The sequence below is a fragment of the Populus alba genome, chromosome 12 (genome assembly GCF_005239225.2).
Source record: "Populus alba chromosome 12, ASM523922v2, whole genome shotgun sequence".
NCBI lineage: Eukaryota > Viridiplantae > Streptophyta > Magnoliopsida > Malpighiales > Salicaceae > Populus > Populus alba.
The window spans coordinates 11,802,070-11,823,951 of record NC_133295.1 but is presented as its reverse complement, the minus strand read 5'-3'; the positions used below and the strand labels follow the sequence as shown (position 1 = coordinate 11,823,951).

Sequence of the window (21,882 nt, the reverse complement as noted above, 5' to 3'; positions counted from 1 at the left end):
AAAACCCGTGACCCCATATAAAGCAAGAAAAAAAATCAGTACGCCAATTATAAAAAAAATAAAATATTGAATAATAAAATTAAAAAATAAAATTAATTATAAAAAAAATAAAAAACCAAGTCAACTCAAACTAACATATCAAATCTATGAGTCAGGTTATAATATCAAGATAAAATAATAGTAGGTAAACCAAAAAAAAAATTTAAAAATATAATTCATAATTAACTTAATATTAAAAAATTAAATTAAAAAAATAATAATAAAATTAAATTCAAAGAAAAAGAACCAATGTTGATATCTAAAAACAAATGAAGACAACTTTGTAATTTTACAGAGTTAGTAGAGAAAATCGAGAGAATGAGTCTATGAGAAAGAAAGGGGAGAGAAGGAGTAAGAAAGAAAGAAAGATTGGGTTGTCAAAGCCAAATTGAACTTCCTTTTTATGTACACATGTCGTTGAAAGAAGATGATACAAAATTAATCAAACGACACCGTGGAAGGTGTGATGTTGGGTTATATACATCGTGTGATGAGTTTGTCCATGGTGTGTGATGGTGGATTATGTATATGGTGTAATGGGTTATGAAATGGTATGAAAGTTACTAATTAAATCATCATGTGAGTGTGAATATGTTTGATTTTATCATTCTTTTTTTTTTTTTTTGGGATATATTTATATTGGTTAATCACTATGTTGTTGAAACCATCATTTTCCACAATGATTTTCTTTGAGGCTCGTAGATTTAAAAGCTTGGGAAAAATCACTTTTGCGGCTAGGAGTTATATATTAATTTATTGCTCGTTTGCCGTTTGTCTTTCTTGGAAACTTTCTTTTGTTTTTTCATATTGGGAATTGTATATAAACATGATGTAAACCTCTGTAATTCCATAGTAGGTGAGCTTGTTTTGACCACCTACTATGTCCTGTTTATACATGGGGACGTGTATGTTTCACGTTCTGTTTGTACATGGGACCTGTATGTTTCATGTGTGTTCATGTAGGTCAATAAAATTTAACGTGGGTTTAGTCTCTTTGAAAGGGTCCAAATATTTGAACTTCAGTGTGTAGATAACCTGCCTCCAGCTATGTTTGAAAGAGGAAAATGTCTCCGGGGTGCGGTGCTGGCGCCGTGTCTGCACCGGCCGGTTTACAGGACATTTTGTTCCTGGAAAGGCATGAACCGCCGTGATGGTACATGTATAGTTTTGATGATTCCACATCTTTCGTGGTTTCAAAGGGGCCAGACAGATACAGAGGATAGTCATAGTGATCCGAAGTCCTTCAGAGAAATTCTTTGATCGGTGCTATTTTTCTTGCGAGGATTGCGAGAAGAAACAATCGTCATCGGAATCTTCTATCGCTACAGACCAGGCGCATAATCTTGATGCTTTCTGATCTTTTGATATAGGGATTGTAAGAATCAAGTACTCTCTAGGTTGGCTTTGTCAGATTCATAACCATAGATGAAAATCGATGGATTCACTTCTTTTTATTACCTTGATAAGGTTCATGGTAGGAGTTTAAAGAAAGCGACGCAAGTGGTTCTGCACTCTGCACCCAACCGGAATGTGACCGGCGCATGGTTCAGGGGATAACTAAAGACCATCTTAACCACCACGTTAAGCCTCAAACTTGAAAAAAAAACCAAAAATTATATTATTAAACACATATACAATGATTTAATTGTTAATTTTTATATATCAGCAAATAACTCATCACATCATTTCCAGTATACATTAAACACATAATTGTGGGCTTTTCTTAGATGCTTCCGCCTCCGAAGAGTGAAGGTTATTCAATGATAGGATTATTCGTAGGGTGAAGGATAATTCAATGACAGGTTAAAATTAACCAAATCAGATTACCGATTTCAGACACCAAGGTGAAAACATGTATTGACTTTGCTTAATTAACCAGTCCAAGCATGCTCAAAAATCACAAACAAAAACCTCTTCTTAATCTTCGAGCTAAGAAGAAGCTGCTGTTGTATCAAAAGATCTCTTCCTAACAAGAAGGCATGTGATTGTTGAAGGATTAGTAGGGGTATTGTCGGGGCTGCACAGCACGATGTCAGGCCTGTGAAGTGCGAGATTCAACCTATCCTTTCCGACAACCAGTGCAGTTGTGTCCAGCAGAACATGCCATGAGTTCCGGTGGGCTTCTGATACCCAATGCATCGAATAACGAGTTCCATGCACATCAGCTGGGTATGAGAACAGCCCCTTGGGGCTGTGCTTACACTTCCTTCTAAAATAATGGCTGAGCTGTGACCCCTTGATTCTCAAATCCAACCAAGTTTCTGGTGTCGGGATCACTTTTGATTCCTTGTAACTGGCGAATTCCTTTACATAATCCATTTCTTCCCCAATAGCAGTCATGTAGAATTTCCCTCTGAAGAAAGGGTAGCTCTCCCCTCCTAACATCATTGCATCTTTGTAGTTTTGAGTGAATAGGACAAGATACTCATTATCGAGTAATCCACAGTGCCTCAGAACTTTATGCTGAGCTTGAATTTCAGGTATTGACACGAAACTCCCTGGAAATGAGGATTTCTCTGTGAGAATATCAAGCAGTCTTGATGGCTCTAACTGGGTTCTATCCAAGTCAGGGTGATTGCTTCCCAAGGATGGTGTGGAGACCTTTCTCGGACGAGCCCTTGGTGACTTATTCTTGTCGTCAGGTGAAGGCTCTGAAATCTCCTCGTTGATACAAAGAGTAGATAGATCAACCTTCTCTCCGATAAAGCCGGCGTATCGGGGATATTTCGCCAAGACATACTGCTCAGCATATTGCATTTCTGTTGTTGTTATCGGACCTGACCATCTGATGTCAAGACCACGAATTGTCGATATGGCTTCTGCCAAGATATGTGCAGGAACTATGGTGTGTGCTTTCTGTATACAACCAAAACTAGTTAGATAGTTATGCATTACAACCCTACAAAAACATAATCTAGATTGTTTAGAGATTGAAATATACCTTCACAACCATACTGCGTGGTCTGCTATTTTCGACTCCAGGTTTGGTTATAGATGCAAGAAGAGATTTTTTCTTTTGACCTTCCATCCTGGCCTCGTTTTTTGTCAACCTTAATTAGAATTCCTTAACATTTTTTGTGGTTAGACAACTTGTTACAGAGTACAAGTTACTTACGTTAGATCCTGCACTGTAAAGAACCTCTCCTTCATTGTTCCTACCCATGGGATCGGTTGGGAGACAAAAACACCACAGGGAATTTACTGCTGTACGTATCAGTAAGAAAAAATTATGAAACAAAGAGATTCATGGAAAGAAAGGACCAAGGGAGCCTAAGAATGAGAAACCAAAGTAGTCAAACCCTCTGAGAACAAAAAAGGAAGTGAGTAGCTAGGAGTATAAAAGAAACCGAAAGTGACCACTGGGAAAAGGAGCAAGTAGGGGATTTGGTGGAAGAAATTAGAGGCAGCTCTGAAGAGAAGACCAAGCCAAACTGACTAAAACGTTTCCTGTTGCAAGCTCGGATATGAATGTCAGCTATTAAATATATTCAATTGGGAGGAAACATCAGCCTCTAAATTTTTAAATATTCAATGGAAAGCGATCATTTAAGAGCCCTTAGTTAACAAGGAAGGACTTGGTTGTGTTGAACTACACGAGTCCTTTGGTGTGAAGGCAGACCCTAAACCTAAGAACTTGTTTTGAAGCCAAGCCTGTTGTAATTTGTAAATCAGCAGAGGGATTGTAGCTGAGTTCTATAAAAGTTTCTGATGAACCTCTTCAGAACTTGGCATTGTTTAACAACAATGGTTTTTAATGGCAGGTAGCTATCCTGATTCCTGAGGGTGATAATATGATTCTGCTACTGCTCCAGGTGCCAGTCAGCTAAGCCCCATCCTGTGCTCGTATATGGATTAAATGAATAAATGTTCTAGAAAATTGCAGGATTTTGGAGGCCCTTTTAGACATGGTGCTGAAGAAACCAAGAACAAGGTTTATTCCAATCCGGTGTAGAAGCAGAACATGCCGCCCTTAGATGCCTGAAAGGAATGCTTCCATAGAGACAAAGTACTAAGAAAAGCTTATTATAATTTGCAAATTGACCTTAAGATAATATATAGATGCGTCTCCTCGAATTGCATGATTATACTTGAAATCAGTGGAAAATGTTGTGCTTCCAGGCTAGCTGAGATTTGCTGCCATATGCGCAGTCCCCCGTTTCAGTTGAGCCAACTACTCTGTTGAAGAACCCCTCTGCAGAAAAATTAAATATTACAATACTCTATCTTCATTCCTTTTGACACTCATCGAAACCAACTTGAACTTAATCGGATATGTAGCATTAGCAGATCTGTATATATATTAAAAAAATTTACTTTATTTCTTGAGTTTTAGGCTTCCACTGGATAGTTTACTCATGCTTCATCGCGGATTGACTGATTTTTCTATAACATAAAAAATGTTATTTAGATATTATTAGTATATTTTAAAAAGAAAAAAAAAATACCACGACTCGAGCTATAAATCCTAGGGTCCAATAATATGATAGATAAAACAACAATAAATGTATCAAATTTCAAAAGAAAATGTGATAATGATGACCAGAAGAAAAGGAATGTCTATCAAAACAGAAAATAAATTACAAATTTTAATTATAAAATCACTCAATATTAAAGGATGAAATTGAAAATAAAATAACAAAATAAAAAGTCTCAAATCAACTCAAGCTAGTATGGAAAACTCGCAACCCCATTCGTAAGCCCAAAACAACCTCATAGAAGGAAAATTAAAAAAACAGTGATCAATTCCCAACAATCCAAATGTAGAAATATGAAATCAAAAAAAATATCAATCGACAAAAAAAAACCCAAAAAATCAACACCTGCAAACCCGTGTAAAGCTGTGAAACCTTGAAGTTGGATCATGCAAATGAGGATACCTAATAGAAGAAAAAATTGGGCAAATGATGAATCTTAATTTAAAAATAAACCTAATTTTGAAGGATGAAACTGAAAAAAATATAGAAAAAAACAACCCCAAAAAATATTGGAGTTAACCGGCCAAACTCGTTGTCTAGGTCATGAGATTGAGATAACATAATTAAAAGGCAACCGATAAAATTTATAAAGCTTATTTTTCAAAATAAACAACATCAAAAGATGAAATTAAAAAAAAATGATATCTATCTATATTAGTTTTTTTCAAGTCACTAAATCGGAAGCACCCTATCTAAAATAACCACAAAACTCAATTAGTAACAAATTAAATATTGAAATATAAAATTAAAACTTTTAAAATAATATTTATTTTTGTGCTGACAAGCTAATTTGATTTAACATGGAAGACTTGTAATCCAAGTCATAGGCTTATTGAATTTAATATATATATATATATATATATATATATATATATATATATTTTAATTTAGTTATATAAAAAAAAAACCTATTCAAATTAAACAAATATTTAATGATAAAATTAAAAAATAATTAATAAAAACTTAATATTAAAAATTAAAATTAAATACCAAAATACTTTAAAAGGAGCAGAGCCTCATGTACAATGAAGAAAAGAAGAGGATTCCCAAAGTTTTATTATTTTTAATCAATAAAATTAATTTTATTATATTAAATTGACCATCAACTTAATGTCAAAACTTTTTTTTCTTAACATCCGAAAAACTTCATAGTTTCAAATTTTTATTTATGATTATAATTATATAATTTCCTTGATATTCGTTTTACTTGTTAGCATGTATTAAATAGTTTCAAATTTTTATTTGTTTGAAAATGACAAAAAAAAAAAGTATTTCCCTATTTGTTGGAGGGTAACGCTGGAATTGGGTTATTGAAAGCAAATCAAGGAAAGGCCGACAGTGTGATTCGAACCTTTAACCACACAGAACAAACACCTTTGCTAAGCATTCGCGCCCAATTTTGATTTAATCAAAACCAATTGTTTTAAACAAAGGAACGGACAAGTCGTCTTACTTGGGTCCATTTTTTGCAGGAAAGTTATTTTTTTTTGAAAAAAAAAAAAAATTTTAAGAAAAATAAATTTTTAAAAAGTGAATTTTAAAAAAGTATTTTCTGATGTTTGACAGTGTTATGAAAAAATAAACTTGGAAAAAACTTTTCCAGTGTTTGTTTGTGTTATAAAAAATGAACTGGAAAATAATTTATTAATAAATTAATTTTTTTTTCAGGTTTATCTAATATATAAAAAATATTTAATATAAATATTTAATCACTTACAATAAAAAAATAAAATCTAAAAAGTATAATAATGAATTTTTTTTATTATTATATGCTATATTCATACATAGCTTATTTTATAAAATATAACTATATATGTCATATCATATTATATAGAAATAAGCCTATAAAATATTTTTTAAGTAAAACCTATTAATATATTTTTTTCAATTTTAAAAGCTTAAAATAAGTTTTTTTTTTCATATAAAGAAAGTCAAATTAGTTTTTTTTTTTTTTCATATGATAATATTTGCTTGGGAGCATTTTATGATGCAGTGCCACCTGCATACTATGCTCATCTTGCTGCATTTCAAGCTCGTTTCTACATGGAATTAGGGACATCAGACAGTGAATCAATTGCAAGTGGCATGGCTGGTGGACGTGGAGGTGCTGGTGCGGGTCCCCGAAGAAGAGATTTGTTTCAAGTGAAAAAGGAAAGTGTTTTCCAAGAATAAAAAGCAGAAAACACTTTCCTTATGTTAAAGTTAACATTTTCCTTTGACTAGAATTTGATTTTCTTTGACTTACTTTCCATGTATTTCCCAAACATGGGAAAGTGAGGAAAATGGTTTTCAGGAAAGTGAATTCCTGGAAACAAACAGGCCCTTGGAGTAAATTCAGATTCCACCCACAGCAATTAATAATCGGAAAAACAGGGAATATGAATATGACAATAAAACCTTGTTCGTTTGGTGAAAAATAATTTTTTTAAATTTTTTTATATTTATTTGTTATTAAAAAAATTAATTAATAAAAAATAGTTTTTAGTCAAAAAAATTTTGATTTGATTTTCAAGAAAGTATTTTTTTTTTATTTTAGATGAAAAACACCTTCTAGAAGTTATGAAAAATTTAGAAATATTATATTAATTATTGATTATAATAAATTTGATCCTTAAATTTTTTATTGCAATATATTTTATTTTGAATCTTTTTTTTTTTAATTTCACCCTCTTAGAATTTGATTTTTATATTAACTTTAATTCTTATTTTTATGATTGTTATTTGCTTTTTTTTTTTTTTTTAATTGAAATTTTTATCTATAAAATTTTGATGCTTATTTTTTTAATTATTATTTATTTTATTTGAAATAATTTATAAAATTATTATTATTATCATTTTCATTTCATCATCTTTTAATTTTTTATCTATTAGATTTAATCTTCATTATTTTTATAATTATTTATTTTATTTGAGATAATTCATTAAATTATATATTTTTTTTTAATTTCATTCGCATTCAACCTTTTAATTTATAAGATTTATTGCTCATTATTTTAATAAACTTGAAAAAATTATTAATAAGTTATTTTCTAACTTATTTTTCATGACATAATTAAACATTAAAAAGTATTTTTCAACTTATTTTCCGTGACACTATCAAAAATTGAAAAATAGTTCACTTTTCAAGAATTTATTTTTCCAAAAAAACCTACTTCAAAAAAATAAATTATTTTCCAATAAACATACCAAGCCTAAAACTCTTTTCTTTAACCATTTTTACCCAAAAAAATCGTAAAACAACATTATAAAAAAAATCAAATAAACTCATTTAAGGCTTTAAATATACAAAAAAATCATAGTAAAAACCAACCCAAATTCCAAAACTTCTACAAGTTAAGATCTACTTTTCTAGACACGTTCGAAGTCCAAATAACAACTCAATAGAACTCTTTTTATTAAAAAGAAATCTGTTAACACCAAAATGTTCTTTTCATGGCCAAAATCAGTTCCAATCAACGTCTCACTCTCTTCAACCGGAATACAGTGATTTTCTCTCTCATCTATCTCTCCTATCAGATACTGAATTTTTTTTTAAAAAAATAAACTTTAAGAGCATAATGAAGTTTGCTTCTGAAATTCAAATTAGACATTATATTTCTCCATATTTTTCACTTCGATCCCCATCATAGAATTTTTTCAATCCTTAACAAATTTTGACAAAATAGTTTACTAGCTATTAATTAATTTATAAAAGAACGTAATTGAAAGGAAAAAAAAGAACATAAAACAATTGCTAAGGTGATTGTCCTAGGCATTTTAGTACATATTACTAACTATTTGACTCGCTAGCTGTATATTTGTTTTTCAACAAAAAATAAAATAAAATGAAATGCAAAGTGTAAAAAATGTTTTTTTTTTTTTTGCACAGTGATTTCCCGGCAGCTTTAAAGATTTGTTAATGAATAATGACTAGGTTGTGATATGTTAGCATCGAATTGACAAGTTAGAATTTGGCATACAAAAGGCACACATCCTATTTTCACCGGCCTTCACATGAATGAACAACCTACTATATACAAAATCATTGGTGCATGTCAAAATTGACCCTCCAACAAATTAGTAACTACACCTTTGCCTCCTTCAATCTCACTCATATGAAGCACCAAACGAGCCCAAGTAGAGAAAAGTGACAAAGATGAGTCTTTGAACCAGCATCCTACAACTTTAAAGACTCAACTCAACATCCCCCCAAAAATGATTTGAATACCAACCCCTCATTATTCTTTTCACATATTATACATATGGGCAGCTTTGATTTGTAAATTCCATCGCTTAACCATAGCAATTAGGTGACAAGCTGACAGCTCGATTAGAGAAAATGTAACACTTGAAACAGAAGCAGAAGACCATTTTCTCCTGCCTCACTCAAATATTAAAGAAGACTAATACGATAGCAAACTTGATAAAAATAAAAAATGAACCCACCAGCAGTTCGATACCTTGCTAGGAGATGTGATTGTAGCTGGAGTTTTGAGGAAAGCATTAGGAGAGGGAAAAAAATGCCCCCAGAAAAGTACCGCATTACTGTTCTCTTGCTACTACTCTTGTGAAGTCTTCGCCTCCAAGCTCACCTGAATCACAATTCAATCTACCCGTTGACCACAAATATTTCAAAGGAAATAAGAGTGTGGCAATTCCTGGAAAAAAAACTTATACCTGCTGTTGTCTTCATTTTATCAAGCATCTCCATCCTCTGACTTATTAGAATTGCAATCACTACTCTTCTTCTGCCCCTCCATTGCCTGCTTTGCCTCCTACTCTACAACTCATGTGTTCTACTCCTTTGGCCTGCGACAAGGTTGCATCTCACACACCTAGCAGTCAAACAGTAGAACAGAAAATCTCTGCCAATGCACCTACTCTCACATAAAAAAGGAACATAAACTTCTATCTGATCTCATTAAATGTAAAGCCCCCTGCACCTCCTTATTTTTGGAGCACAGCCCCAGTACATGAAACTGTCCATCGTCTCAAATCAGGTGGCATCACAATCTTTCTAGAGGATGATCCTGACAAAATAAATGCAGCCAGAGCAAAATCGAACACCACTCAAATCTACAAGGTTGACTACCAGACACCTGCAAAGAAGGCCTACAAGCTGCTTGAATGTGCAAGGAAAAGCCCAGCTTGTGCACCACACACAGAAATGCTCCAGAATTCATCATGCAAACTTGCATTGAAAAACTCGCCCCAGGAAGTTTATGAGCTTAAATGCAATGTGGTGGCGGTGGATGGCTCAACTGCTCAAGTGGCCACTCCCCAGAGACACCGGGCAGAATGGGGGCAATCTACACAGCTAGTATGATAGCAAGAGCTGGGAATGCAACAGATGTAATGGTACATGATGTTGATAGAACAATTGAGAAGTGGTTTTCCTGGGAATTTCTGTATGATGTGCACTTGATTGCTTCAAAGAGGAAAATCTGGAGTTTTAGGATCCCAGGTAAATCAAATTCTTCAGGATTCTGCTCAGCCCAAACAGTTGCTATAGAGTGATGGTTTTGATTCGCACAGTGAAAAAGTCTAGTCTGTACAGTTCATGATCATTCTTTCCATGCACATAGTGAAGCTTATTTCAGATGTCATGACATCTTTTATCCATATAAAAGCCAAGGCCATGCCAATCAAAGGCCTAACATCTAAATACCATCAGGCATCAGGTCACTACCTTCTTGTAGAGAAGCAAATTCAAAGTACAAAGAGAGTAAATACAAGCACTTTTCCATCTACACAGAAAATATTTTCAGCCAATCATAAACAAACTTCATTGTTTTAAAGTTGATTCATGTTTAAGGTAGGATTACCAAGAATTGCATACTGTCCATGGATTTTGCCCAATGAAACCACCATTGGAAAAGAACTATGTTTTGCTGCGTAACTCATTGTCCACAGCTGTTTCTACATAATTAAAGAAAAGGGCTCTCTTATTAGAAGATTAAGTGACCTAACAGCTATATTTTTAAAAAATGCTTCGATGTTTGGGGTTCCATAGTTTGCTTTTCTGATATTTGAACACAGGGAAGTAGTGGCAAGGTCAAAAGCAGTAGATAGAACACCAACTAAACTACCTCTAAGGGCGAACAGTAAAAAATGACATGAACAAAAAAGAATCTGATGTCTAACATGAGAGATCTGCAAAATGTAATTTAAGGTATGGGTGAACAGTAAAAGTTGACATGAACAAAAAAGAATCTGACGTCTAATATGAGAGATCTGTGAAATGTAAATTAAGGTATACTAAAAGGGCATCAGCATCCCCAACATCTAACATTACCATGATTACAAGACGGACCCAACAAGTGATTTACTATTTCTGGGCTCAAGTTTGTAATGATTCCTTGTTTTGGAAAAAATATATACATTCAGGTCCAAAATCTGAAGTTGAGGCAGGAACAGTAGTACCCTCCCATCATGATCGTCACCAGAAGCATTTTTAGGTTGTGATGATCCTACAGCAGACATCATTTACCTGCATCCTTCCTCTGTGTTGCAGAAAAAATATAAACGTATTAGAAAATAAACTAATTTTCCACAAGCCCATCAGAACATGCATAAATCAATGAAATTTATGCTAGACTTAAATACAATGTCGTCAACCCAATACGCAAAGAGGTTTTAACAAGGCATGTCACCTCAAACTAGCCTAGACTGCTACCTAAGCTGAACTGCTGGTACTTCTTGAGGAATGACCAATAGCTATGATAACTTGACCACCTGCAAATGCCTAGTTACAATTTTTCTTTTATCAAATTATGCTGAGTAGACTGGTATCCTATTACAGAACTCATAATAACTTGAATCGAGTTTAATGTGAAGAGATGTCACTATCTATTAACATGGACAATCATGTAACAAGAAAACAACGTGTTGCAATGATGTTCAAAACATGAAATGTATAATTCAATTGCCACCACAAAAGGAGTCAAGCCTGAAAATGGAAAAGATGGGACATATTATGAACTGCATAATACACACAAGAACTTGGAGCTTAGTGATTACCATCCGTTTGCTGATATATGGCTGTATCATAATTGGCATCTCAGTATCAATCTCAACACTGGATAATTTTTGTTTTTCCTTCTCAAATTCTTTTCTAGACTCCCTTCGGCTCCCAGACTGCCAAACTCTACCAAAATTGGGAAGCCAGTTAGCATTGTAATCACTCTTGACAGCCTCTCCTCTCTTCTCCATCTCCATCTCAATCTTTCTCCTTTCTGCCCAAGCAGCTCCTACCCTTTTTGGGTTCAATTTATGTGATTTCCCAGATTTATTTGAAATCGACATAGATTTATTAGAAAGTGTTAGTTGAAAATTTAGCTGATTTGTATCAGTTCCTTCAAACCACGGTGGAGGAGCTCCAGTATGCACATTTCCTCCAGCCATTTGTGGGGTCAAGGCAGGCACTTGAGTGCCTCCAGCCAATTGTGGAGCAATTGCAGGAACTTGAGGGATATTCTGTGAATCTAACAGAACAATTACAAGATTAGGATTTGACATCTGATAAAACACCATGATAACAGTACCCCATTCACCATGCTATTCAAATTATACATGCACGACCCATGATAACAGTAGAATAATAATGGAAATGGAATGTAAAAATCATTACCCTGTAAACTGCTCACTCCATGTCCAATTCTCTCATCCTGATAAACCTGGCACAGCTATAGCAAACACATACAAGTTTACAATTTTAACACCAAAACAAGTACATGCAGAAATGAAAGTCCTCCCGAGAGCCCTTGACATCACTGAGCATCAAGCAAAAACAAAACCTTGACAGCATTTAGAAGTTGGATGGTACAACAGGCATGCAATTAAATGAGGAAGAAGGAGATGATACATAAAACAATATGGAAATTTGCACATCATAACACTAAATGGATAACGCCTGCAAAATCTTCTACAAATTATCATCCTGGTTAAGAGTGTCAATAACTCAATATACATGTAGGACATGACATCTCGACAGACTTATGCACCTGACATTTCCACCTTACCCTCATTTAAATGATCAAAAAATAGTATTCACAAGTAGAGGGGAAAAAAAGATCCTCTTAATACAGCTTTGTGATTATCAAAGCCACTCAATAAACAACAGAAAAGATGGATAAGTGCAAGTAGTTTCATATCCAGTCACCATTCAAACGACTACTAGAACAATCACTTAATGAAAAGATGTACACCAAAATGCTGCACACCCTCATACAACCTCGACAGATATTCAGCCTATCTAGTAAAACTAATAAATGCAACACTTAAAGATAGGTATCAACATAAATTAAAATGCACCACCAGCCATGTACCATATCTCCCCCAAAACTAATCCAGAGAAACCCAACAGTTAATTAACTAATGAATTGCATATGTGGTACAAGATAAATCTCACCACAAAATTTCAGCCACAAGCAAAAGTTCCAGAAGAAGAAAATAATCTACAAATTTTGGAGAAAATGAAATGAGCTTCATAGAGAAAGAGTGTAAAGGACCAAACTCACCTCTCCATTTACAGGATTAGATGCACAGTTTATACTGTTATAAGGGACAGAATGTTGGCTATTCCAATTACCTGCATATTTCAAGCATAGGGGGCATGCAACAGAACTAGAATCAATATACCTTCATTCAGAACTACCTCATTGAAGCAAGAGATATCAAATAAACAGCTTATTCTTACCCGTTGTATCGTTTGAATTGCATAAACTTGTAGCAGAACGTGCGCCCACAGGCAAAGTGGATACAGCACCATACATGGATGGTCCAGCATTCCTAGCTGCAGAGAATCCTGAATTGGATATCTGATACTCATTCGTATAATACTGTAAAGGCATAACACTATTTGAAATATTCAAATTAACATTATCCAAACTATTATTCTCAAAGCTATTTATATTTTCATGGCTGAGTTCATCGCGGATATCATTTGAAGGTCTGACTTGCATCCCTCGTGATCCATCACTATATGATGACGCATCATTCCTCAAAGCTTCACACTTCTTCTCCCACTAACATTTAAGAAACATAAAATAAATTAGTCAAGTAATACAAAACTTTTAAACCAATGCTGTCATATTCATACTAAAAAAAAAACCCAATAACACAGCCTTAATCTAGAATAGAACAACGAATTTGGCTGATACCTTAGCTGCATCAGCTTCCGAAATCCGAAAAGTATCGACACGATCCATTCCACCACCGTATTTCCACATAAAGTGCTTCAATTTCTTCAAATGTTCCTCACTCGCCAAGTGACTAATCGCCTTAGCACTATTTTTTTGTACAGAATAAAGGAAAAGGAAGAAGAAGAAGAAACACGTTAATTGCACTAGAAATTAAATAACAAACACCATAAAATTAAAATAAATACTGAAGATAATGAAATAAAAAAATATTTGACTAATTGAATATTATTTTTTTATTTTTTATATTTTACCATGCGAAGGAGCTGCCAGTTTCGTGGATATCGAAATCGCAGAAGACGCACCAGATGCGATTGAGAGAGGCGAGTTCAGGGCGGAGAATGGTAGGGTTTTTGAGAAAGAAGCGAATGTCGGCGAGTTTGGTTTGGAAACGAGAGAGGAAATTAGAAAGTGATTTTTTGTGGTTTGGAAAGTACTTGTGTTTTTGGCCTTGATCGTGATTCAAATTACATGGTTTGCAGAATTCGAACTCCGTGTGTTTCTTCTTCTCATTGTTAGTCTTCATCTTCTGGTTCATGGGGGCGACTTTTGGGCTCGCTAGGGTTTTGTTGAATTAGCTCTGTAACTCAAATTTGGAATTTCGTTTTTCCGGACAGTGGATGCCGATCACACTAGATGACGCGTCGTTGTTTTCATTATATACGTCTGTGAAACGCAGCGTTTCTATTCTAAATTGGTTCCCGCCAATATCTAATTCTGAGAAAGTAAATAATAATAATAATAACAACAGTAAGGTTAGAAAAGTAGGGGGGAAAGCATAAATATGTGTATTTCCATCCTTCTTTTTTAACAACTCCCCTCTTGATTAATTTTATGATTTTTGGATCCAATCTAAGTGTGATAACCATAACTCATAGTTACTTAGTTTGTCGAATTTAATTTTTAATTATAATTTATTTAGTATTATGGTAGTGATTATTTTTTAAAATATTTTTATTTAAAAATATATTGAAATAATTATTTATTTTTCAAACTAGTTTATATTTAATACTTTTTAAAATCTTGATTGATTGGAAATTAACCAAGAAAAAAAAACTAGTTTATATTTAATATTATTCAAAAAACAATTGGGCATAAAAGGTATTATTAAATTAATTTGAGAATCAGCAAAATTAAAAGTCCATTTGTTTTTACATTTTAAAAATATTTTTGAAAAAAAATTAATTTTTATTTCTATTTTTTTCTATGTTAAATTAATATTTTTTAAGTGTTTTCAGGTTATTTTAATATGCTGTTGTTGTAAATAAATTTTAAAAAAAATATTATTTCAATTAATTTTCAAGTAAAACATACTTTAAAAAATAACCGTTATTAAAATACCAAACAATCTATAAATCCCCTCTCATATGAGTACAAAGATAAATTTGATGCATTAGAAGAATAAATTCTTCTAAATACTTACCTTAATCATAGTAGTTAGCAATGTGCAATGACAATTTACAAGTGATTAAATATTGGTTCTTCAGCTCTTAATTGCTTTGCAATTCATCTTAATTGGATTTATTTTGTTATCTCCGTGGCAGAAGCTGTTGTCTTCAGCTCTTATTGCAATTCATTTTAATTTAATTATTGAATTTTTTTTACAAGTTAAAGGACTGGAGTGATAAAAGCTGAGAAAAAGGGTGGTGGTTTTAAAAATTTAGGTGAGAAGTTCACTTTCACCCTCTTACTTTTTAAACGACAACATTTAGGTCCCTCATATTTCACCCTCTTTCTTTCTGTAATGCATCAATCAACATATCAAAGTAGGAAATGAAAGTTTGAGAAAAGTTTGTGATCTTACGTAGACATCAACTTTAGCCTCCAAAATTGACATTCTTCTTTTATATCCAAAAGGCTTTGGCTGAACAACCTAGCCCTGGGGAGCCTCGTCATCCATCCACGGAGCTAACCATCACCCTTTCATCGTGGCCTTTTTTCCAGTGGGGAATGGACATTTTAAGTCCCTTTCTTGAGGATTCAAGAAGAAAATAGTTATCTTAGTGGTTGTTGACTATGTCATAAAGTGGGAGAAAGCAGAAACCTTTGCAGAAATAGTTTCACTTTTATTGAAGAACATCATTTATAAGGTCTTTTTTCTGCTCTCTTTCTTTTTTTTTTCTCTATCCTTGATTTGAGAAAGTAAGAGTGGAATAAAAAAAAAAATATCGGTCGCCAAAACAATTTTAGCCATTAACAATGTCAATTTTAATGTTTATGAGTTTCATTTGATAAAAAATAATTTAATTTTGTTATTATTTCACTTTATAATTGTATGAGAAGGTAGACCTTGATAAGTTTTTGGATCTTGGGTTGATTCTTTAGTTATTTGAATTGATTTTTTAAAAATTTTAATTTTTGTTTGAAGGCACAATTGTTTGAAGTTTATGTGTGTCTTTAAGTTGTTTTGCATGTGTTTTTGAGTTAAAAATATATTTTTAATGTTGAGAAACCCTTTTTCTATTTTTTTTTGTGACCCTTAAATCTTAGAAAACTAGAGATGTAAACATCTCGTCTACATTGTTTTACAAAAAAAGAATTGGTTGGACGAATGACAAAAAAAATAATAAAATAGGCAGGCACACGAGCCTTGTCCTTACTTTTACATCATTTAATCGATTTACTTTTAAAAAAAAATTATTTTCTATCATTCACATTTATTATTAAAATTAAGTTTTTTAATTTGTTTTAATTTATAAAATTATTATAATTTATTAACTTAGATTACAAGTTACAAATTAACAAAATTAACTTCTGATTAATTTAATATATTATTATTTTAATATTTTTTAAAAAAAATTTCATCAAATCTATACAATCTTAATATTTTAATAATATATCTTCCAGCATATAATAAGCTTCAGACATCCTAGTTTTTTTTTTTTTTTTTTACAGTGAAAAAAAAAAAAAAAAAACTTGACTCGTAGCGCGGGTCAAGAAGGAGCTAGTAATTAAATGAAAAGTCATCGCAATTATTTCAAGGCTATACCAGTCCATTCAAATACTAAGCTATCACAGCAATTGGCCTCAGCCAGCAAGCAAGCGCAGAATCTTAAAGACTCAACTTACTCAATGTATCATATTTTTATTGAGAAAAAGAAAATCAAATTCTTGTAATTTCCACACCATGAACTTGACCTTGTAATTGAAGAACATCTATTTACTGGCTATGTTCATGTGATATGGGTTTGAACATAGTGTAGACTCGCCAATTCTTTTTTGCTGATGTGAACTGCAAATGGAAACTTTGTACAATGTCCGCACTTGTCCCTATCTTTCTTTTCAGCTTTTCATTATTGAAAAAGGAAAAGAAGAAGAAGAAGAAGTTTCACCATCCCTGCTGTTAGCCGAGTATAGTAATGCAATGGTGTGATTGTTTGCAGTCCCACATGGTGTGGCTCTCAAGAGATTTGAGGCCCACCATGATCTAAGCTTTCCTAACTTCTAAAGCTACGTCCCTTTTTCTTTCTTGATTGTTTTGGATATAACGAAACATTTCATACTCTGCTCTAATTGCTGCCTTGAAAAAGATAGTTACCAGTCTAGTTGTCTGTGGAAAATTTACCATCACCAGTGCCATACAGTACCGCAAGAACTTTTCACTTGATGAATTCTCACACGACAGAGACGAACTCCACCAGTTTTTGTTTCCTCTTGATTCTAACAGTTCTTTCTCACCTCTGCCAAATTTTATATGTTAATGATTGGTACTGACCCTTAGATGATCTAGACTGGTAGGTTCTTTACTGCTAATGTGCTGTTCGAGCTGTGGATTGCTTGGTGCCAAATTACGACAAGTCATATATATTGATGTAACGGGCTACTTAGCACTAATGGAACCGATGAAGACTTGTTTGTCAGTTTCAAGAAGACGTAATTACAGAGGACCTGGTACTGGAGATACTTGAGGACATTAATGTTTGCTGGTTGGTAATAGGATAATTTAGGGTCAGTTTTCTGAAGAATTCATTGAAGTGCTGGACGTAAGATCTACATCAGTTGGAAGCAGAGGTACGGTATCATTTCACCATAATATATGGACAATCTGAAAAGACAAATGTTAAGGTTTTGTCATAATGACAGTTTGATAGATCATCCCAAGTATGTCCTACTACTTTTATCCTGCTCATCAACTTCATCATGGAATCAATAGCTCTTGCATTTCTCTGATCGGATCCAAATAAAAGATAAAAGACAAGGAACCCATGATGCAGGTGGTCAGATGTCGGAGGAGTATGGTTCCTTGGTTAGCATGATCATAATCGAGTAATTATGAAGCTCAATTGGGATACTTTGTTGTGATGAACATTACAGATTCTTAAGTAAATTAAGAAGTGCATTAGAGAAGAGAGTGGGCTATATATCTTGTTGAAACATCAAAGCATTGAAAAGCTTGAGGGTGGACCGGTTGTCTTTTTGAGGTTATATTAGTTAGAAGTGGTTAGTCCTAAAAGCATTAAAGCAAGAAAGCGAATGTTTAGAAAGTGAAAAGGGAAAAGGGAAAGTTTGCTTTTGATCTTTAATTAGGTTAAGCCCTTCACAAGATCCTGCACACTGCACAGCCCTAACGCCAATTAATTAATTGATGGTGTTTACCTTTATCTTCCTCCCCGTGCTTTCCTGGCAGTGTTAGCAGACGTTCTTTTCAAGAGGACCAAATATTTGAAACTTCAAGATCCTCTGCCCCCACCAGATCATGTTTTGACCTTAGCAAGGAATCAATTCAGTGCATTATTGAAGCCATCCATGAAGGTTAACTGTACATGAGCAATATGTTTGGAGGTTGCTGACAAATTAAGGTAGATTTCCTTCTCGCGACATCTCGAAAGGGGTGGCAGAGGCACTGTTCACTGCTCTGAGGTGATGCATTCAAGTGAAATGGGTCGTCCTGTCCAAAAAAATGCTTCTTTTGTGTTGGATCCCAGACATAGATAGTGGGTGTTTGGTCTCTGATCAGAGCTAAAGTTAAGAAATTGAATACAAGTGGATGCAGCTATACACATTCTGTCTTGATACTGATGAAATTACTTGCCTTTTTGTTCTGATTCATTTGCCTTTCTATCAAAATCAAGGTTCTTCCCTGCACTCCGGCTCCGTCAGCTTTGACTCGTTTAGCCCATATTAGGTGTTAGAGCTTCTGTAGCTTCCACTACACGTCTACTTCTACTTGCAAGCATAATAATGGTGTCTGGTGGCTGCCGATCAGAGTTTGTGACTTGGAAGTTATAAATTCTGTTGTTTTCTTTCTGCCTGCTCACGCCCTCCCTCCATTCTTAGAGATGTTGAATTCATCTTATTCTTGATAGGTGTGATATTTTGGCTGCAGGTGCCACCTCATTTTAACCCTCTCAAAACTGAATAAGAGCTTAGTTTTTATCATTATCCACCGCTACGATGCGATTTATATTATTATTTTTTTAGTATGAAAAAACAAATAGGCACCATTAATGTATTCTTTTGAAAAAAAGAAATCATGTGAGGGTTAGCATAGTATGACACAATATAGTTGTTGAGTTTAAGGAAAATATGAATGAATTGAAAAAATAAAAATAAAAAAATAAATACTCATAAAATCAAGTAATCCACGAATATTTATTTAGAAAGCTATTTGTTTTTGTTTTTCAAACTTTATTTGGGTGCATTTTAAAAATGTGTTAAGAAGAATCAAATTGATGCTTTTTTTTTAGTTTTTTTCAATGGCTTTGAGGTGATGATATCAAAAATAAATAAATAAAAATATAAAAATAAAAATTAGTTTGATGCATTTTCAAACGGAAAGCTTTTTTGAAAAACACATTGCATCACAATATCAAACATATACTAAAAACATGATAACTCTATAAAAAAAAACAACTGGATCATTAGAAAATCAAGCTAGGGTGTTGCAAAAAAAATTTCATTTTCAAATATTTTTTTACCCAAAAACACACAAAAAAATGCACTATAGAGATCTAAATAAACTTGTTCTTGCCTTTAAAAAACCCAAAAAAAGTCAAAAATAACTCAAAATCCAAAAACTTCATGATGTTAGATCTACTATCTAAGTAATTTCAAGGCAAAACAACACCTTAATGAAACCAGCCTCACCGAATAGAATTCATTGATATTAAGATAAATCATTTTGGAATATCAAGATAAATCATTTTGGTTGATCGGAATCGGTATCTAATAATATTTTCTCTCTTTATCATTAGAATATGATAACTTTCTCTCTCTCATCTCAACCAACGATTAGAAAATAAGATCAACGAGGTTTTGGAACAAAAGAGAATTTTATAAAACCAAAGGGACTGGAAATGGGTAATTAAAAAGTAAAAGGATCAAAATTAATGTTGTGAGCCATTTTTGAGACAGCAAACAAGTTTCTCCATGTTTTCAGTTTGGTCATTTAACTTTTAATTTCTTCATTTTCTGATAAATTAGAAGCAATTGAGCTTTAATTTAGTCATTGAAGGGCCCAATTGACGGGGCGCCGGGGGGGGAGGTGTCACCACTCCATTCCATGATCAACAATAAATGAATAAAACATGTACGGTAAAAGCATAAGCATGAGCTCATTTAATTTTTTTTGTTTTAAAATAATCAAATGGCGTTTATCTGCTCGTTAATCTTAATCCTTTTGTTAGGACTGCATCTACCATTTGATTGATTACCAGGAGAATACATAATATCTATGGTTTGTCAGTTTAGCAGTCTTCTACAGGCATCCATTTGCACATTTTTCATGCACTTGAGCTCCTAAGGAAATAATGTTTGGTTATTAAAACTCTGATATATTATTGAAAATCCATCGATTTGAGAAGACAGTGAAGCCCCGGGAATGGTTTCATACGATCAATGTTCTGATTGATGGAGTTTTATCTCAACAGAGCTATTCCACAATGTCTAATGCCCATGTAGCTTGCTGAAAATGCAACTTTTGAAGTACGGCAATCGCTGTCTGCTGTCTTGAGAATCAATTCTATGAATGCTTTACATGATTATTTTTTCAGATTTGATATCCATTTTGATTTTCCAAGAGAAATGCCATCATTGAATTGAATTTTCTAGTTAATAATCCATCAACATGCACATCACAAATGATAAAAAAACACAGAATGGGCATTATTATTGCAAACTTTTCAATCTTGCCACTTATGATGTCGTCCTTTTACCGAAGATTCAATCTTATCCCTTCTACTGTTGAATGAAGAAATAGAAGGAATCTAATACCCAGATATTCAAACTCAATAACTTGGCTCTAGAACAACTTAACCTTTTCTTCACCATGAAGGGTTTAAGAGTTCATCTCAATCTCATAAAAGCATGATTTTATGATATCAATCAGGGTTTGAGCCTTTGCCTGCAAGACTGGCAGGTGATCTCCATGCACGTAGAATCTATCTTCCTTGTAGCTTTCTCTTTCATACTCTCTGCCTTTTCCACCTCCTCTCTAGCCCTTTGCCACATATGCCTTGCCTTTGCGAACTCGGACTGCGCCAACTCCATCTCCCTCCTTGTAAGCTCCCTCACTCGCTCTGCGTAAGCCTTTTCAATAGCTGCCAGTTTAATCTGCTCAGCAGCCTGCCATTTCAAGGTTTCAACGCAGCTCGTATCCGTTTTCGCATCGCTGAAATCACAAATGGGACCTGTTAAAACACAGTTAGATGGTCCCTGGATTGGCCCAACACTTATCGATAACTGCAGGTCCAGCGATGGCCCTCCGAACTGATGATGCTGATGATGATCAGACGCCACTGGTCTGTACCTCAATGAAGAATCCATCGGCCGCGATGACATTAGAGAAGATGAGGAGGAGGAGGCGGCTATGGAAAGCTGTGAGGGGAGGAGCTGAAGCTCCTTTTGATAGCCCTCTTCCATGTTGAAAAAAAAAATGACAAGAAGGTTTTAGCCCCAAGGTGATGGCAATGAGGGAGATTTGTGGGGTGGCAGAGACTGCTGCCCATATATAGACACGCATGTACCTTCAACCCACTGTAATGACTAGACCACCCTTTCTATTGTTCGTTCGAGGCAAAATTTCACCGCTAGCTACTCGGTGAATTTAGGGGACATTGAAGGGTATTTTGGTAAGACGAGTGAAGATTGAAAATTCCGTTATAGAAAGAGCCAAGAGTATGGGAAAGAAATAACGGGTCACGTTATTGAGGTATGAGTGGCTTTTTGTTGTTGTAGTGAAGTGTTTGTCT

General features: G+C 33.8%; 3 protein-coding genes across 3 annotated transcripts; all 3 read right to left on the bottom strand.

Annotated features, from left to right (window-relative positions):
• Positions 1-1,805: 1,805 nt before the first annotated feature.
• LOC118044844 (uncharacterized) lies at positions 1,806-3,516 on the bottom strand. The gene has a single exon (XM_073412872.1). The coding sequence runs from the start codon at positions 2,929-2,931 to the stop codon at positions 1,969-1,971; it is 963 nt and encodes a 320-aa protein (XP_073268973.1). The 5' UTR covers positions 2,932-3,516; the 3' UTR covers positions 1,806-1,968.
• A 7,110-nt stretch (positions 3,517-10,626) lies between these two features.
• LOC118044676 (TITAN-like protein) lies at positions 10,627-14,330 on the bottom strand. Its single transcript, XM_035053095.2, has 7 exons — positions 13,948-14,330; positions 13,655-13,781; positions 13,192-13,519; positions 13,013-13,083; positions 12,124-12,178; positions 11,514-11,977; positions 10,627-10,996 (listed from the first exon to the last, which is right to left on the bottom strand). The coding sequence occupies exons 1-7, from the start codon at positions 14,229-14,231 to the stop codon at positions 10,976-10,978; spliced, it is 1,350 nt and encodes a 449-aa protein (XP_034908986.1). The 5' UTR covers positions 14,232-14,330; the 3' UTR covers positions 10,627-10,975.
• A 6,443-nt stretch (positions 14,331-20,773) lies between these two features.
• LOC118044882 (uncharacterized) lies at positions 20,774-21,622 on the bottom strand. Its single transcript, XM_035053364.2, has one exon. It carries the CDS (start codon positions 21,551-21,553, stop codon positions 21,017-21,019), a length of 537 nt encoding a protein of 178 aa, XP_034909255.1. The 5' UTR covers positions 21,554-21,622; the 3' UTR covers positions 20,774-21,016.
• Positions 21,623-21,882: the final 260 nt, after the last annotated feature.

Coding starts and splice junctions, on each gene's coding strand:
- LOC118044676 (XM_035053095.2), bottom strand. CDS start 14,231: ATGAACCAGAAGATGAAGACTAACAATGAGAAGAAGAAACACACGGAG. Junction 13,782..13,947: donor ACTGGCAGCTCCTTCGCATG/GTAAAATATAAA, acceptor ACAAAAAAATAG/TGCTAAGGCGATTAGTCACT. Junction 10,997..11,513: donor CATATATCAGCAAACGGATG/GTAATCACTAAG, acceptor TCTGCAACACAG/AGGAAGGATGCAGGTAAATG.
- LOC118044882 (XM_035053364.2), bottom strand. CDS start 21,553: ATGGAAGAGGGCTATCAAAAGGAGCTTCAGCTCCTCCCCTCACAGCTT.
- LOC118044844 (XM_073412872.1), bottom strand. CDS start 2,931: ATGCATAACTATCTAACTAGTTTTGGTTGTATACAGAAAGCACACACC.